This window comes from Pongo pygmaeus, chromosome 20, assembly GCF_028885625.2.
Source record: "Pongo pygmaeus isolate AG05252 chromosome 20, NHGRI_mPonPyg2-v2.0_pri, whole genome shotgun sequence".
Lineage (NCBI taxonomy): Eukaryota > Metazoa > Chordata > Mammalia > Primates > Hominidae > Pongo > Pongo pygmaeus.
In genome coordinates this window covers 20,659,569-20,678,732 of record NC_072393.2, presented here as the reverse complement: position 1 = coordinate 20,678,732, position 19,164 = coordinate 20,659,569, and the positions used below count along the sequence as shown (strand labels likewise).

Below are 19,164 nucleotides of genomic sequence, written 5' to 3'. Positions count from 1 at the left end.
GTGGATCATGAGGTCAGGAGCTTGAGACCAGACTAGCCAATATGGTGAAATGCCATCTCTACTAATAATACGAAAATTAGCCAGGTGTGGTTGCACACCAGCCTGGGCAATAAGAGCGAAACACCATCTCAAAATAAATAAATTAATTAATTAATTTAAAAACCAGACTTTATTAAAGATCTTCTGGAACAAAGAAACCTGCAAAACAAGGTCTTCAACTTACTGTACATATTAAAATTTGAGAGGTGCCTTCTAACACAACATGTCTTTTCCATCTGAAAAATATTCGCAACTCATTCCATATGAAGAAAATACAGTGCTGAAAAATATACACGTTCATGAGGCTGGGCGTGGTGGCTCCTGCCTGTAATCCCAGCACTTTGGGAGGCTGATGCAGGTGGATCATTGCTGAGACCAGCTCGGTCAGGGAGACCCTAACCCAGCGGTGCTAGAGGAATTAAAGACACACACACAGAAATATAGAGTTATGGAGTGGGAAATCAGGGGTCTAACAGCCTTCAGAGCTGAGAGCCTGGAGCAGAGATTTACCCACATGTTTATTAACAGCAAGCCAGTGATAAGCATTGTTTCTATAGATTATAGATTAACTAAAATTATTCCTTATGGGAAATAAAGGGATGGGCCGAAGTAAAGGAATAGGTCTGGCTAGTTATCTGCAGCAGGAGCATGTCCTTAAGGCAGAGATCACTCATGTTATTGTTTGTGGTTTCAGAATGCCTTTACGTGGTTTTCCTTCCTGGGTGGACCTGGTGTTCCTTGCCTACATTCTGGTAAACCCACAACCTTCCAGCAGGGGCATCATGGCCATCACAAACATGTCACAGTGCTGCAGAGATTTTGTTTATGGCCAGTTTTGGGGCCAGTTTGTGGCGAGGTTTTGGGGAGCCTGTTCCCAACAGATCATGATGTCAGGAGTTTGAGACCAGCCTGGATAACAGAGGGAAACCCTGTCTCTACTATAAATACAAAATTAGCCAGTCGTGGTGGCAGATGCCTGTAATCCCAGCTACTAGGGAGGCTGAGGCAGAAGAATTGCTTGCACCCGGGGGAGGTGGAGGTTGCAGTGAGCCGAGATTGAGCCACTGCACTCCAGCCTGAGCAACAGAGTGAGACTCCGTCTCCCTCCAAAAAATATATATATATACACATATACATATATACACATATATACACATACGTATATGTATATACACACACATACACGTATATGCATATATACACACATACACACATACACGTATATGCATATATACACACATACACACATACACGTATATGCGTATATACACACATACACACATACACGTATATGCGTATATACACACATACACACATACACGTATATGCGTATATACACACATACACACATACACGTATATGCGTATATACACACATACACACATACACGTATATGCGTATATACACACATACACATATGTATATGCGTATATACACACATACACATATGTATATGCGTATATACACACATACACATATGTATATGCGTATATACACACATAGACACATATGTATATGCGTATATACACACATAGACACATATGTATATGCGTATATACACACATAGACACATATGTATATGCGTATATACACACATAGACACATATGTATATGCGTATATACACACATAGACACATATGTATATGCGTATATACACACATAGACACATATGGTATATGTGTATATACACACATAGACACATATGGTATATGCGTATATATGTGCATATATATGTGTATATGCGTATATATGTGCATATATATGCATATGTGTATATATGTGCATATATATGCATATGTGTATATGCATATACACATATGTATATATGTGTATATGTATATATGTGTGTATATGTATATATACATATATGTATATATGTGTATATACATATATATGTATATGTATATATATACGTATACATATATTTGTGTATATATACGTATATGTATATATATACATATACATATATATGTATATATACATATACGTATATGTGTATATATACATATACATATATTGTATATGTATATATACAAATATATACGTATATATTGTATATGTATATATACAATATATAGGTATATATGTATATGTATATATACAATATATAGGTATATATGTATATGTATATATACAATATATAGGTATATATGTATATGTATATATACAATATATAGGTATATATGTATATGTATATATACAATATATAGGTATATATGTATATGTATATATACAATATATAGGTATATATGTATATGTATATATACAATATATAGGTATATATGTATATGTATATATACACATATATACACATATATGTATACGTATATATATAATATATACACATATTTGTATACATATAATATATACACATATTTGTATACGTATATATACATATATACACATATATTTGTATACATATATACACGTATATATTTGTATACGTATATATACATATATACACATATATTTGTATACGTATATATACATATATACACATATATTTGTATACGTATATATACATATATACACGCATATATTTGTATACGTATATATATACATATATACACGCATATATTTGTATACGTATATATATATACACGTATATATTTGTATAGGTATATATACATATATACACATATATTTGTATAGGTATATATACATATATACACATATATTTGTATACGTATATATACATATATACACATATATATTTGCGTACGTATATATACACATATATTTGTATACGTACATATATACACGTATATTTGTATACATGTATATATACATACATATCTATATATAAACATGTTCATGTTCATGCCCTTAATTTTATAGTTTATTATCTAGAAAAATATCATTATAAGAACTGATGTTGTGGATCTTATGCTGTTCTTTTTTCTCAGTTAGAGAATACATTAGAGAATATTTCTGTGTTGAAATTATTTTATTGGATAATTTTAATCAGTCCTATAAGTCAGAGCCAGTTCTCTTTACTTTGTCATTACACCTTAAGTCAAATTAAAAATTCCGCCCATGGGCACATGGTAAAAATGAGTGTGTGTGTGTGTGTGTGTGTGTGTCAGGGACCATTGCAATTTAGAGACGTGGCTATAGAATTCTCTCTGGAGGAGTGGCATTGCCTGGACACTGCACAGTGGAATTTATATAGGCATGTGATGTTAGAGAACTACAGAAACCTGGTCTTCCTTGATGAGGATAACTTGAGTACATAATTCATAATATACCCTAAAGGTTTTATTTCTCTTTTTTGTAGAATGTGTTTTAGTCATTTATTCTTTGCATAAAAGAGTTTCAGATCCCCTTTTCCCAGAAAATCTTCAAAATTTGTTCATTTAGAAAAGAATTTCTTCAAGATCTTAATCCAAACTTTCCACTTTCCTGAGTTGAACTATATTCTTCACTCTAAATTAGTGGCAATTCCAGAAATTTAGTGGCATGAAATATTGTTACCCCCACCTGAAAATCTCATTGCCACCACCAATTTTTGATTCAGCAGTACCAGACAGTAAAATTAAGAAACCTACAAATTGAAAGTATTTTCTAAATATTTAGAAATTTCTGTTATAACTTAGTATTTTTGTATTAATTTACTAGAATATTTTATCACATCCTCTCTGCTGAGCACATTACTAGCTTGTAATTAGAGAATATGAGCAAGATTTATGTTTTTTATTTTTAATAAAACAGGTATTGTCTCTAAGCAAGACCTGAACATCTGTCTGGAGCAAGGACATAAAAACCTTTGACTATGAAGAGACATGAGATGATTGCCAAACACCCAGGTAGATGTGAGTAAAAATGAATACAAGAGACGACACAGATAAGAGGTCCCAAGATCAAAGAGAAAGCCAGTCTTAAATGTGATTTGGGGAGCTGTGTTCCAAAGAAAATAGTTCCTGGGATGATTATATATATATATATTTTTTACTCTCACAAATGGGCATCTTCTGCCTTATGCTTTTAAATTCTCTAAGGATTCTACTTTTTGTTTGGTGAGCTTCCTTCAAGTTCACAGTGAGAGCCAAAGTCATCTTCATGGGATATAAGAGACTGCACAATCTGACTGCTTTTCCATTATTTTGGAGACACACAAATTTCTGCATAATTTTGAGAAACTGAAACTATGTTTTAAGTTATCTTTTTGCATCAGGTCTGAAATGTGTGAGAGTAGTAGTTTCTGTTGCATTTTTTTGTTCATTTTTCTGCATAGTCCATTCTGTTTTTATTACTATATAGCCTTGAAATATAGTTTGAAATTATAAGTATGATATCCTTCTGCTTTTTTCTTTTTCCTCATGATTGCTTTGGCTATTCAAAGTTTATTTTACTTTCATGTAAATTTTAGAATTGTAATTTCCATTACTGTGAAAAAAAATACCACAGCAATTTTGATAGAAAATATATTGAATCTATAGATTACTTTGGATAATATGGCACTGCAATAATATTTATTCTTTCAAGCCATAGACAAAATATTTCAAAATTGATTTGGATCTTCTCTAATTTTTTCTTTTTTTATTGTAAAGATTTTTTACCTCCTTGGTTAATTTTTTCCTCAGAAATTTATTAATTAATACTATAGTAAATAAGCTTTTTTTCTTCCTCTACTTTATCAGAAAGTTTAAGTGGATAAAACCATACATATATTTGTATGTTAATTTTACACTGTGCTAATTTACTGAGTGTATTTTTTAGTTTAGATAGGTTTCAATGTACTGTTTATGTTTTTTAAATATAAGATTGTATGATCCACAAACAGCAGCTTTTTTCTTATTTTTCAATTTATTTTTTTTTCAAATGTTTATTTTACGTACAAAGAATTATCATAGTTTTTCATTGAGTAGATGCCCCGGATAATCCTCTGAAGGAAGATCATTTAGTCCAACTTAATGAAACCGATATCCTTTGCGTACTGACGGAAACACTGGCGGCACATATTGAGGCCATATTTCCGGATCACACCGTGCTGGTGTGAACAGACGCGACAAGAGCGAGAACCCTGGCCGAATTTTCGCGGGTGGCTCCAGTACAGCTGCTGATGACCCATCTTGCTCTCAGCAGTGCAACGAGGTAAAAAGCCTTATTTTTCAATTTCAATGGCTTCTTTTATTTCTTTGACTAATTCTTCTGCCACATACTTCCAGTGCTAGATTAAAATAGAAGCATCAACAACAATGGGCACAATATAGTTTTGTATTGGTGTCTGAATTTGATGGAGTAAACACTTCTTCACGTTTTCATAAACTGATTTTAGATTGTAAAGATTTCCTTTTATAGGGCCCTTAGGATGATGAGATGCCCTCTGAATTTGTAGTGAAGTGGGTTGCAGCTTGGTCAGAAGGCTGCTGGGTTTGCACAAGGGTCTACTTTTAGTTGGCTTAGTAAGGGACTTGGGTAGTTGTAATTCCCATTTTATTTTTGGACAGACTGAATGTCCTTCAGGACTTTGCTCCATAGGGCAGACATTGAGGCATGTTTTTGCAGTTGGTTCTGCATGTAGTGGGCCTTATATCAGGATGTGGATGAGTGTGGCTTTCAGTGAGTACCAGAGAGCATTTCCTCAGGTAACTGTGTGCATTTCTATATAGGCAGAACTGGCCATAAACTGTGGCTCAGGTGACTGAAACTGAGTCATTGAGCCACTTCAGAAACCAGAGTAAAGGCCAATGTCTGCAGGTCTGCCTATGTGGCTGTAAATGGGTGCCTTCCTCCAGGTCTCTGGAATGCAGGACCTCTCCCAGACTGTGGCTGGGAGGAGTTTGGGATAGTTACATAGTAAGTTCACAATTCTCAGTGGGACCAAGTTGGGTGAACTCTATCCTGGTCTGTAGCCAAGAACGGGGACCCTGCACTTTCTCACCTGAATGAGGGCCTGCCTTCTGAATAGAACACTTCTCAATCTTAAGCTTTAAGAGCATTTCACAACTCCTTCCATGAATCTCAAATCTCTCTTACAGGCGCTTATTTTAGAGATGGGGTCTTGCTACATAACCCAGGTTGGTCTGGAAATCCTGGCCTGAAGCAGTTTTCCAACCTTAACATATCATGTAGCTGTCATTACAGGTGTGAGCCATAATGCCTGGTTCTCTCATAAAGGCATTTTTGTCAGGGATGGATGATTTTTTTTGCTGTAAAGGGATATGAATGTAGGGGACTTTTAATGTTTTCATCTTACTGATGTCACTCTCCCTGTACATTTTTACTTTCTGTTTTCTATTTCAAATTTTTCTGTAATTTTAGATTCAGATATTTAAGACAACATGCTAGAATTTGCGTGGTATGCCTGAAGTAAATTAGATAATTAGTAGGCACTCCATATTTACTAAAATAGTTACTTATAAATTTAAGTTTGCTGCAGGCAATAAGGAATTATAAGATTTTTATCTACTTTCTTCAGCCTATATCTAAATAATAACATAGTTTATTTCCTAATATATGTTTTACACATCAGAAGGTCTAACTCTATTCTGCAAAATATATATCTCTCTATATATATTTTTTTCTGTTTAACAATGTAGGCCGGGTGCGGTGGCTCATGCCTATAATCCCAGCACTTTGGGAGGCTGAGGCGGGTGGATCACAAGGTCAGGGGTTTGAGACCAGCCTGACCAACATGGTGAAACCCCGTCTCTGCTAAAAATACAAAAAAATTAGCTGGGCGTGGTGGCAGGTGCCTGTAATCCCAGCTACTTAAAAGGGTGAGGCACAAGAATCGCTTGAACCCAGGAGGCGGAGGTTGTAGTGAGCCAAGATCATGCCACTGCACTCCAGCCTGGGTGACACAGCAAGACTCTGTCTCAAAACAAAACAAAAAAAGCAAGGCTATTCTTTGCTCCTAAAGTTAGATTTCAGCAGTTTCATCTTGTGTAAGAATAACATATATTTAAAACATAAAAAGTAACTCTAGTTATTTAAATGCTTTTTTATTAAGTTTCTCATTAGAATCTCCTATTTATAATTATACTGCATATTCTCTCAAATTTTATTGCCACACAGTGCATGGCAGTGATTGAAAATACCTGCATTTAATAAGTACACACTAACAGCTAAATACTGCAGTTACCTAGACAAATATTTTTAAATTATTTTTTTGAGATGGAGTCACACCCTGTCACCCAGGCTGGAGTGCAGTGGTGCAGTCTTGGCTCACCGCAACCTCCACCTCCTGGATTCAAGAAGTTCTTATGCCTCAGCCTCCCAAGTAGCTGGAATTACAGGCATACATCATCAAGCTCAGCTAGTTTTTATATTTTTATGTGAGATAAGGTTTCACCACATTGGCCAGGCTGTTCTTAAACCCCTGACCATAGGTGATCCACCCGCCTCGGCCTCCCATAGTGCTGAGATTACAGATGTGAGCCACTGCACCCAGCCTGACAAATTTTTTTTAATGATACATCAATGTTGCATACCAGGTTTCATGAGAGTAAACATTTCTCTTATTATTGTTTTGAAGTTTCATATTAGTGTGTTTTTTCAGTGTAGGTTTTTTTTTTTCAGATGGAGTCTCACTCTGTCACCCAAACTGGAGTGCGGTGGTGCAATCTCAGCTCACTGCAACCTCTGCCTCCCAGGTTCAAGCGATTCTTCTGCCACAGCCTCCTGAGTCCCTGGGACTATAGGCATGTGCCACAATGCCTGGCTGATTTTTGTATTTTTAGTCGAGACGGGGGTTTCACCTTATTGGCCAGGCTGGTCTCGAACTCCTGACCTCGTGATCTGCCTGCCTCAGCCTCTCAAAGTGCTGGGATTACAGGCATGAGCCAACGCACCAGACTTCATTTGTATTTCAAATAGGGTATCAATCAGTCAACCAGGCTGATTTGCAGGGCTCACTGCTGCTAGAACCTCCCAAACTCAGATGATCCTCTCATTTCAGCCTCTCACGTAGCCAATTTACAAGTATGTGCCATCACACCCAGCTAGCTTTTTTGTATCTTTTTTGTAGAGACAGAGTTTTCCCATGTTGCCCAAGGTGGTGGTGAACTCCTCAGGTCAAGTGATCAGCCCATCTTGGCCTTCCAAAGTCCTAAGACTACATTTCATTTTATTAAGTAGTTTAATTAATTTATATTTAAAATAATTTATTAAAGAAATGAAGTTATTATTACCAGTTATATTGTTATTGTTTTATGTGTTTCTAGTAGTTATATTTTTCTCATTTTCTGTTTTACTTGGTTTCTTTTTTTTTTTTTTTTTGAGACGGATTCTTGCTCTGTCACCAGGCTGGAGTGCAGTGGCATAATCTCGGCTCACTGCAATCTCCACCTCCTGGGTTCAAGGGATTCTCCTGCCTCAGCCTCCCGAGTAGCTAGGACTACAGGCGTGTGCCACTACGCCCAGCTAATTTTTGTATTTTTAGTAGAGACAGGGTTTCACCGTGTTAGCCAGGATGGTCTCCATCTCTTGACCTTGTGATCCACCTGCCTCAGCCTCCCAAAGTGCTGGGATTACAGGTGTGAGCCACCGCACCCGGCCTGTTTTACTTTCTTAATTTTTATTTAATTTTCTACTGTCATGCTTTGATTATATTTTATTTTCTTTTGCATACTTTCTATAAATATTATCTTTGCAATCATCCTGAAAACTGAAGATTACATATATCTTTTTTTTGTTTTGTTTTTTTGAGATGGAGTTTTGCTTTTGTTGCCCATGCTGGAATGCAGTGGGCAATCTCGGTTCACCGCAACCTCCGCCTCCCAGGTTCAAGTGATTCTTCTGCCTCAGCCTTTCGAGTAGCTGTGATTACAGGCATGTGCCACCATGCCCGGCTGATTTTGTATTTTTAGTAGAGATGGGGTTTATCCATGTTGGTCAGGCTGGTCTCAAACTCCCAACCTCAGGTGATCCACCCGCCTCGGCCTTCCAAAGTGCTGGGATTACAGGCTTGAGCCACTGTGCCTGGCCGATTACATACATCCTAAAGTTAAAACAATATATTTTAATCTCATAACAACTTCAGTTGAATACAAAAACTATGCCTCTATATCTCCCAATGTGTTATTAATATTGAAATAATAATAATAATTATTATTATTATTATTATTACTACTATTATTATTATTGGAGATGGAGTTTCCCTCTGTCGCCCAGGCTGGAGTGCAGTGGCAACATTTAGGCTCACTGCAACCTCCGCCACCCTGGGTCAAGGAATTCTCTTCCTCAGCCTCCTGAGTAGCTGGGATTATAAGCGCCTGCCACCATGCCCAGCTAATTTTTTTTGTTTTTAGTAGAGACAGGGTTTCACCATCATGGCCAGGCTGGTCCTGAATGCCTCACCTCATTTATATGTGTATCTATTAACAGATTTATGCGGATTTACATATCTTTTTATATTTTATGTAAGAACTTTAAAGGCTTTATGTACCAACATTTTGTTTTTTGTTTTGTTTTGTTTTGTTTCAGACTGAGTCTCACTCCATTTCCCAAGATGGAGTGCAGTGGTGTGATCTTGGCTCACTGCAACTTTTGCCTCCTGGGTTCAAGCAATTCTCTTGCCTCAGCCTCCCAAGTAGCTGGGATTACAGGTGCCTGCCACCATGCCCGGATAATTTTTTGTATTTTTAGTATAGATGGGGTTTCACCATGTTGGCCAGGCTGGTCTGGAACTCCTGACCTCAAGTGAGCTGCCCACCTCAGCCTTCCAAAGTGCTGGGATTACAGGCGTGAACCACTATGCCCAGCCTGTACCATCATTTTGATAGTAAAGAATTCTGTATGTTTCTGTATATTTACATTTAATGTATAGCTTTATATTTATTTATGTTTTTATGATGCTGTCCAGCATCATTTTATGTTTCAACAGAATGGACATATTTTAACATTTCTGTGTTTTTATATGTAGAATTGCATTATTTTGTTCAGGCTGATCTTGAACTTCTGGTCTCCTGTGATGTGACTGCTTTGGCCTCCTAAAGATGTATGATTACAGGAATGAACCACTCTGCCAGAGCCTCGTGTAGTATTTTTTTTTTACTTTTTTTTTTTTTGGAACAGAGTTTTTCTCTCATAGCCCAGGTTGGAGTGCAGTGGCATGCCGGCTCACTACAACCTTTGCCTCCCAGGCTCAAGCGATTCTCTTGCCTCAGCTTCCCTCCCGAGTAGCTGGGTTTACAGGTGTGTGCCTCCATGCCCTGCTAATTTTTTTCTTGTAGTTTTAGTAGAGATGCGGTTTCACCATGTTGGCCATGCTGATCTTGAACTCCTGACCTCAGGTGATCTACCCGCCTTGGCCTCCCAAACTGCTGGGATTACAGGCTTAAGCCACCGCGCCCGTCGATTTTTTTTCTTTTTTCTTTTTTGAGATTGAGTCTCACTCTGTCACCCAGGCTGGAGTGCAATGGCATGATTTTGACTCACTGCAACCCCCACCTCCTGGGTTCAAGCGATTCTCCTGCCTCAGCCTCCTGAGTAGCTGGGACTACGGGTGTGCGCCACCAAGCCTGGGTAATTTTTGCATTTGTAGTAGAAATGGGGTTTCACCATGTTGGTCAGGCTGATCTCAAACTCCTAACCTCAGGCAACCCACCCACCTCGGCCTCCCAAATTGCTGGGATTACAGGCATGAGCCAGTGCACTCAGCCCCATGTGTTATATTTTGTGGTACAGTGCTAGTGGTGATAAACACTCTCAACTTTTATTTTGGAAAATCTTTATTTTTATCTTCTTTTTGAAGTAAAGCGATTTTGAATTGAGTATTACTGGTCAGATTTTTTGTTGTTGTTACATCAAAATTTGGGAAGTTCTCAGCTTTTTTTAATCTTCATGTAACCTCTGTATTACTTTTTCCCTATATTCTAAGATTTGTTTCATGAATACATTGATATACTTGATGGTATCCAATAAGTTTTATATTTCATGTTTTAATTTTGTTTTGCAATTTTATATTTTTGTGTTATATATTTTTGGGTATGCCACATCACACCAGTTAATTGTGTTTTGATTTTTTAGTTTATATTATAATTGTATATGACAATATTTAACCCTATACAATTTAAGACAGTGTAGAGCAAAATTATATATGAATAAGCCATATGTCTGTTGCCAATATAAGTATTTCTATGTTTGTTTGCCTGGATAAATATTATCTTCATATTTTTGTGTCACTTGTATATTTGTTGTGTAGGTTTGTTGTAACAGTTTATTTATTTATTATTTTTTTGTTTGGAATGGAGTTTTGCTCTTGTTGCCTGGGCTGGCATATAATGGCATGATCTCAGCTCACTGCAACCTCCACCTCCTGGGTTCAAGTGATTCTCCTGCCTCAGTCCCCCAAGTAGCTGGGATTACAGGCATGCACCACCATGCCCAGCTAATTCTGTATTTTTAGTAGAGACAGGGTATTCTCCATGTTGGTCATGCTGGTCTCCAACTCCTGACCTCAGGTGATCTGCCTGCCTCAGCCTCCCAATGTGCTGTGATTATAAGGCATGAGCCACCGTGCCTGGCCTGTAACAGTGTTCTAATCCTGTCTAGGTGAGTAGTCATAAAAATTCTCCTAATTTCAACATCTATTTATTTATGAATTTATATTACTTTTGTGTGGGAGAAACATATAAAGAAATGTGTTATGGGTCAAAAACACATAACAAAATTTACAATAAAATATTTCTGGACTGTGTGTGGTGGCTCATGCCTATAATCCCAGAACTTTGGGAGGTGAGGTTGGTGGATCACGAGGTGAAGAGTTTGAGACCATCCTGGCCAACATAGTGAAACCCCATCTCTACTAAAATGCAAAAAATTAGCTGGACATGGTTGCATTTGCCTACAATCTCAGCTACTCAGGAGGGTGAGGCAGTGGAATTGCTTGAACCTGGGAGGTGGAGGTTGCAGTGAGCCAAAGTTGTGCCACTGCACTCCAGCCTGGGAGACAGAGTGAGACTCCATCTCAAAAGAAAAAAAAATGTATATGTATAGTTCTAAATATTCAGTTTGGTCATATTAATTATGTTGACATGGTTATACAACACATCACTAGAATATTTTTATCTTGCAAAGCTAAATCTCAATACTCATTAAGCACCTACCAATTCTTCTCATTTTCTGGCACTTTTCAAACACCACTTTGTTTTCTGTTTCTAAGAATGTAACTGCTTTGTATATCTCATACAATCTCTGTCTTTTTGTGGCTGGCTCATTTTATTTTGCATGATGCCATCAATATTTATCTTAATAGTTGTTAGAATATTTTCTGCTTTTTGAAATCTGAGTGATATTCCAGTATTTTTATACCTACTGAATGATTTGGTGACAGAAATTTGCATTGCTTTTACCTACTGGATTTCAGTAACAGTGCTACAATGGTTATGTGAAAGTTAATATAATATATGTGCTGCATCCTGTTTTATTAGTCTACTTTTTCACCTTTATACTCAAACCTAATTGTTTTAATTCTGTACCTTTTTGACATGCTTGAAATCAGAAATGGTAATGTCTCCAACATTGTTCCTTTTTTTAAAGATGGCTGGTGCTTTATTGTCTCTTTAGATTCCATATACTTTTGGATTTGCTGTTTTTATTTCTTCAAAAATGCAATGAGACATTTGAAAAAGATTGCATTAAATCTGTAGATTAAATTGAGCGGTATAGACATCTTCACAACATTAATTATTTCTTTTTTAATTGTTTGTTTTTGAGATGGAGTTAAATTTACCTGCCTCAGCCTCCCAAAGTGCTAGGATTACAGGTGTGAGTCACCACACCCAGACCAGTTTTTTGAACAAGTGCATGCTCAAGAGTGTCTTGGATCATTTCTATATATTTTTAAATTTATCAATTATTTATATTATTATTTTATATTCTAATTCCATTTCTGTTATAGAAAGTAATCTATACAATTTCAGTTTCAAAAAATGTGTTAAGACTTTGTTTTTGGCCTAACAGGTGATCTATAAAGAAGAATGTTGTATGAGCTATTGAGAAGGCTGTGTATCCTGATGTTGTTGAGGAGTGTTCTCTATACCTTCATCAGAAATAATTGTTTTTAGGCCAGGCGCAGTGGCTCACACCTGTAATCCCAGCACTTTGGGAGGCCAAGGTGGGTGGATCACCTGAGGTTGGGAGTTCGAGACCAGCCTGACTAACAAGGAGAAACCTCATCTCTACTAAAAATACAAAATTAGCTGGGCGTGGTGGTGCGTGCCTGTAATCCCAGCTTCTCGGGAGGCTGAGGCAGGAGAATTGCTTAAACCCGGGAGGCGGAGGTTACGGTGAGCCGAGATCGTGCCATTGCACTCCAGCCTAGGCAACAAGAGCAAAACTCCGTCTCAAAAAAAAAAAAAAAGGAATAATTGTTTTTTACTGCCTTCTAGTCCTCTCTTCCCTTACTAATATTCTGTCTTGTTTTATTATTATTACAGAAAGTGGGGTATTGAAATATCCTACTATAATTATATTGTTCTCTTTGTGTTTATTCAGTTTTGCTAGTATTTGGTTTAAATATTTGAAACCCTAATTTGAGACACCCACACACAGAAATACACACATGTATAAACAGATTTGTTATAGGTTCCCAGTGGATGAATCCATATATTGTTTAATGTCCTTCTTTGTCTTTTTGAAGTTTTTACTTAAAGTAGATTTTATAAAATATGACAGTTTTTGACTTAAGATGTAGCTTGTGTAAGATTATTTTGACCTCTTCTGCTCTCATTTTATTAACATTCACATGAAATTTCTACTTTTGTCTTGCAACTTTCAGTCTTTTCTTGTCATTAGATCTCAACTGACTCTTGTAAAACGGCAAATTGAATCTTGATTTTTAAATTTTTTTTTTTTTTGACAGGGCTGGAAGTTGATTTTTAATGATAAAGTACAATCGAGGGAGGGCAGAGGGGCTAAGCCTAGCTGTCTGGGGTGCTGTGGTGGTGATGGGCTGGCTACACACACTGTTGCTACTGCTGCTGCTTCTTGGTGGCCGCCTTGCTGGCGAGGTCCTTGGCCTTCTCTGTAGCTGCCAGTGCCGTCTCCTTTGCCTTCTGCTTGGCTTCCTTGGCTGTCTCAACAAGTGTTTTGGAAGGGGCCTCGCCTTGCAGCTTCGCCAAGATATATTCAAAACCCTTCATAGTCTTGGTCACGTTGCTTTTGAACCGGGCAAGACCAAATTCCTGGACAGCTCTGGAGACATCAAATAAGCTAGAGGAGACCCAGGCTTCCCGGCGGATTTCGGTCCAGCCACTGTTGTCGCACAGTAAACACATCGTTCCTCCACCACCATCAGCCGGGCGTGGTTGATGTTCCAGGGGAAGGTAGTCATAGTCTGATTCTGTGGGTCCACAATAGAGTCTTCTAGGATGTACACAGAGTGAGCAACATTGGCAGGAAATAGTCGCTCGGCCCAGCGGGGCATCCTGTTGGTCTTGGTCAGGAGTCGCTGGGACAGCAGTTTCTGGTCAGGGGTTACCTCCCGGTGTACTATGTCTTCCGTCAAGACATGTTTGCTATAGGGATTCGGGTACCGCTGCCAGAAGGCGGCGAACACTTGGTCCCAGGAACTCCGGAGCAAGCTCTGGCCCAGGAAATACTTCACCATCGTCCAGGCCGGAGCGGGCTCAGCACCCGCGCAGCATCAGGGGTGCGGAGCCTGGGAGGCACGCGGGGGCCGGGCCGGGGCTGGGCGCACACCCGCCGCCAGGCTCGTAGCTCAGTCACCACCACACCGCGCCCAAGCAGCTGCCGCCGCCGACGCCATGAGTTGTCCGGCCGCGCTGATTTAAAATTTTTTTTTTTTTTTTCTGAGACGGAGTCTCACACTGTCACCCAGGCTGGAGTGCAGTGGCATGATCTCCACTCACTGCAAGCTCCGCCTCCCAGGTTCACGCCATTCTCCTGCCTCAGCTTCCGGAGTAGCTGGGACTACAGGCGCCCATCACCACGCCCGGCTAATTTTTTTTTTGTATATTTAATAGAGACGGGGTTTCACCGTGTTAGCCAGGATGGTCTCAATCTCCTGACCTTGTGATCCACCCGCCTCGGCCTCCCAAAGTGCTGGGATTACAGGCGTGAGCCACTGCGCCCGGCCTGATTTTTAAAATTTTTTAACAAACCTTTTTATGGAAAGTATGTCTCTTGATTGGAAAGATAATTATATATATATATATATATATATATATATATATTTAAATAGTTTTCTGAAAGAGAAAAACTTACTGTTATTTTATTAATTGTTTTATTTGATTCTTGTATTTTTGTGTCTCATTTTCTCTTTTATGTTTTTTTGATTTTTGTATTGACAGGCTTTCAGTTTTTTTCTTATTTTCTTTTGTGTATCTATACGGGTATTTTCTTAGTAGTACCTTGGGAGATTACCTAAAACCTCTAAAGGATCCAACAATTTATTTTAATGTGGTTAAAAAGTTAAACTCAGCTACATACAAAAATTCCTCATTATTACATCTGCCTTCAATTTTGTAATTTACTAATTATATTTTTATGTTGTATATTCATTAACAGATGTTTATAATTTCTATACTTTTATCTTTTAAAGTTTAGAGAATAATTAAAAATGTTTTCTGTACCAATGTGATAATGTTAAGTAAGAAATTCCATTTTTATGTATGTGTGTATCTTTCCCAGAAAGTTATGTATTTTCATATGATTATGTATTGTTTTCTTGCATTATGTTATTTTCTGTGGAAGAAACTCCTTTCAGCATCCTTGATATGTAGGGCATATGCAGTGCCAATATGCTTTCTCAGGATTTGGTTATTGTGGAAGGTCTTCTTTTTATTTGGTAGTACAATTTTTCTTATGGTATATTCCCACTTGACAGCTTCTTTTTAAAAAATTATAATTTTAACAATATCACAGTTGCCTTCTGATCTGCAAAATTTTTTTGATAAATTCCCTGGTTATCTCATGAGACTATGCTTATAAATGACTATCATTTTTATCTTGCAGCTCCCAATATTCTGTTCTTATCTGTGATTTTTAATATTTTGCTTATATATGTGTTTGTTATAAATGTATGTTTGAGTGTAGCCTACTTTGTTCAGCTTCTTCATATTTACCTCATTTTTCTTACTTTTAAGAAAATTTTCAGTTATTTTTTACATCCACAATTTTTGTTTTCTGCTATTTTAATATTTTTTGTTGTTATCCTCATTTTTCTGAACTTCAGTATTTGTCTGTGTTCCTGTTTCACTTCCTGAATATTATCCAATTTATTTTATAATTTTTTCGATGGGGCCATGTTGCCATTATTTTGTATACATTGTAGTCGGTGATTGAGATTTGACATTAACAAAAAGCTACCTGTTACAATCTTCATAATATAGCTCTGTCCTGACATAGTATGAAATCAATTGTCTTGGCTAGAGATTCTGGGAATTTCTCAAACCTGTTTTTAGGATGTGTCTTATCTAAAATTCTATGTTTACTGTTTAGTTTAATCGGCTTATTCATATTTCTTCTTAATAATCAGTAATCACTTGCTACACCCATTTCCTGTTTGGGGTACTGCAGTTTCTGCTTTCTTAATACTTACCTTTAGACTCAGCAGACTCAAACTGTCATTCCAACATATATCACTATTTCTCTCAGCATTTTATGTCATGGGAGACATTAACCAGTGTCTGAAAAAGCCCCTAGAAGCCAGATATAAAGATGTATGTGCCAATATTTTTCTTGTTTTTTAAAAAAGAAACCAGGAGTTGGCAATTTACATTTGTGTGTGTGTATGAGACAGAGTCTCACTCTGTTACATAGGCTGGAGTACAGTGGCATGATCTTGGCTAACAACAATCTCTACCTCCACAGTTTAAGCAATTCTCCTGCTCAGCCTCCCAAGTAGCTGGATTACAGTTACCTGTTACCACGCCTGGCTAATTTCTTGTATTTTTAGTAGAGATGGGGTTTCACCATCTTGGCCAGGCTGGTCTTGAACACTTGACCTCATGATTCACCTGCCTTGGCCTCCCATAATGCTGAGATTACAGGCATAAGCCATTGTGCCCCACCGGCAATTTACTTTTAAAGGCACAATGTTATACTGGAGAGAAGGAAGAGCTGTGTTGGGTATAAGTAACAGAGTTTTCTTTTTCTTCTACGTGGCTCTTTGCATTATACTCACCTGGGGCCCTTCACACACTTAACTCATTTATAAACTTTTTACAAATGTATGTTGGTCAGTATGTTTTTGTTACATTTATATGTCCAGGAACAAATTACAGCTTGTGGTATTTTGCTATGTCATCTTTCTTATGTCGTTTGTATAGTTTTATAGGTTAGATTTGTAAAGTATATATTTCTGAGTCTAGTAACTGAAGTAATGCATTTTTATTGTTTCTTTCAGTTATGTGTTCTCATTTTGCTGAAGACCTTTGGCCAGAGCAGAATATAAAAGATTCTTTCCAAAAAGTGATACCAAGAAGATATGAAAAATGTAGACATGACAATTTATGGTAAAAAAAAAAAAAAGGCTGTGAAAGTGTGGATGAGTGTAAGCTACACAAAAGGGTTTATAATGGACTTAAACAATGTTTAACCACTATCCAGAGTGAAATATTTCAATGTGATGAATATGTGAAAGTCTTTCATAAATTTTCAAACACAAACAGACATAAGATATACTGGAAAAAAAAAACTTTCAAAAGTGTAGAATGTGGCAAAGCTTTCAACCAGTCCTCAACCCCTACTACACATAAGAAAATTCATACTGGAGAGAAACCCTACGGATGTAGAGAATGTGGCAAAGCTTTTAATCACCCCACAACCCTTTTCTCACATAAGAAAATTCATACTGGAGAGAAACCATACAAGCGTGATAAATGTGCCAAAGCCTTTATTTCATCCTCAACCCTTAGTAAACATGAGATAATTCATACTGGAGAGAAACCCTACAAATGTCAGGAATGAGGCAGAGCTTTTAACTGTTCCTCAAACCTTACTAAACATAAGAGAGCTCATACTGGAGAGAAATCCTTCACAAGTGAGAAGAATGTGGCAAAGCCTTTACTGCATTCTCAACTCTAAGTGAACATAAGATAATTCACACAGGAGAGAAACCTTACAAATGTGAAGAATGTGGCAAAGCTTTTAACTGGTCCTCAGCCCTGAATAAACATAAGAGAATTCATATTAGACAGAAACCCTACATAGTGAAGAATGTGGCAAATCTTTTAAATGTTCCTCAACCCTAAATAAGCATAATTCATACTGGAGAGAAACCGTATGAATGTGATGAATGTGGGAAAGCCTTTAATCAGCCCTGGACTCTGAGTAAATATGAGAATTTATATGGAACATAAACCCTACAAATATTAAGAATGTGACAAAGCTTTTTAAGGAAGTTCTCAACCCTTATTACACATAATTCATACTGGACAGAAACCCTACAAGTGTGAATGAAGAATGTGGCAAAACCTATAACAAGTTCTCAATTCTTTTTTTTGTTTGTTTGTTTTGTTTTTGTTTTGAGATGAATTTTACTCTTGTCACCCAGACTGGAGTGCAATGGCATGATCTCAGCTCACTGCAACCTCTGCCTCCTGGATTCAAGCCATTATCCTGCCTCAGCCTCCTGATTAGCTGGGATTACAGATGCCAACCACCACACCTGGCTAATTTTTGTATTTTTAGTAGAGATGGGGTTTCACCATGTTTGCCAGCTGGTCTCAAACTCCTGACCTCAGGTGATCCACCTGCCTTGGCCTCATAAAGTGCTTGGATTACAGGCATGAGCCACCATTCCTGGCTACAAATTCTCAATTCTTACGAGACATGGCAATAATTCATGCTGCAGAGGAACTCTACAAATGTGAAAGATGTGACACCTCCAACTTTTCTTTTCTTTTTTTTTTTTTTTGAGACAGGGATTACAATCGTGAGCCACTGCACCTGGCCAAATTTTCTATACATAAAAATAAAAAATATATATATACTAGTGTGAAATGACAGAAATGTATAAAATGTGACAAAGCCTTTATATGGTTGCCACACTTATTGTAGGTAAGATAATTCATACTGGCAAAACTACAAGCGTGTAGAATGTGGCACAACTTTTAATCAGTGCTTACACTTTATTTCACAGGAAAGCTATTATCCTTGAGAAAAATTGTACAAATATAAAGAATATGGAAAAGCCATTAATGCCCACTCACA

General features: G+C 37.3%; 1 protein-coding gene and 2 pseudogenes across 1 annotated transcript; 1 reads left to right on the top strand and 2 right to left on the bottom strand.

Annotated features, from left to right (window-relative positions):
- Positions 1-734: 734 nt before the first annotated feature.
- LOC134738799 (zinc finger protein 506-like) lies at positions 735-18,207 on the top strand (annotated as a pseudogene).
- Positions 4,858-5,125, bottom strand: LOC129020579 (small ribosomal subunit protein uS14-like). Its single transcript, XM_063658847.1, has one exon. It carries the CDS (start codon positions 5,108-5,110, stop codon positions 4,940-4,942), a length of 171 nt encoding a protein of 56 aa, XP_063514917.1. The 5' UTR covers positions 5,111-5,125; the 3' UTR covers positions 4,858-4,939.
- LOC129020278 (PRELI domain-containing protein 1, mitochondrial-like) lies at positions 13,891-14,746 on the bottom strand (annotated as a pseudogene).
- Positions 18,208-19,164: the final 957 nt, after the last annotated feature.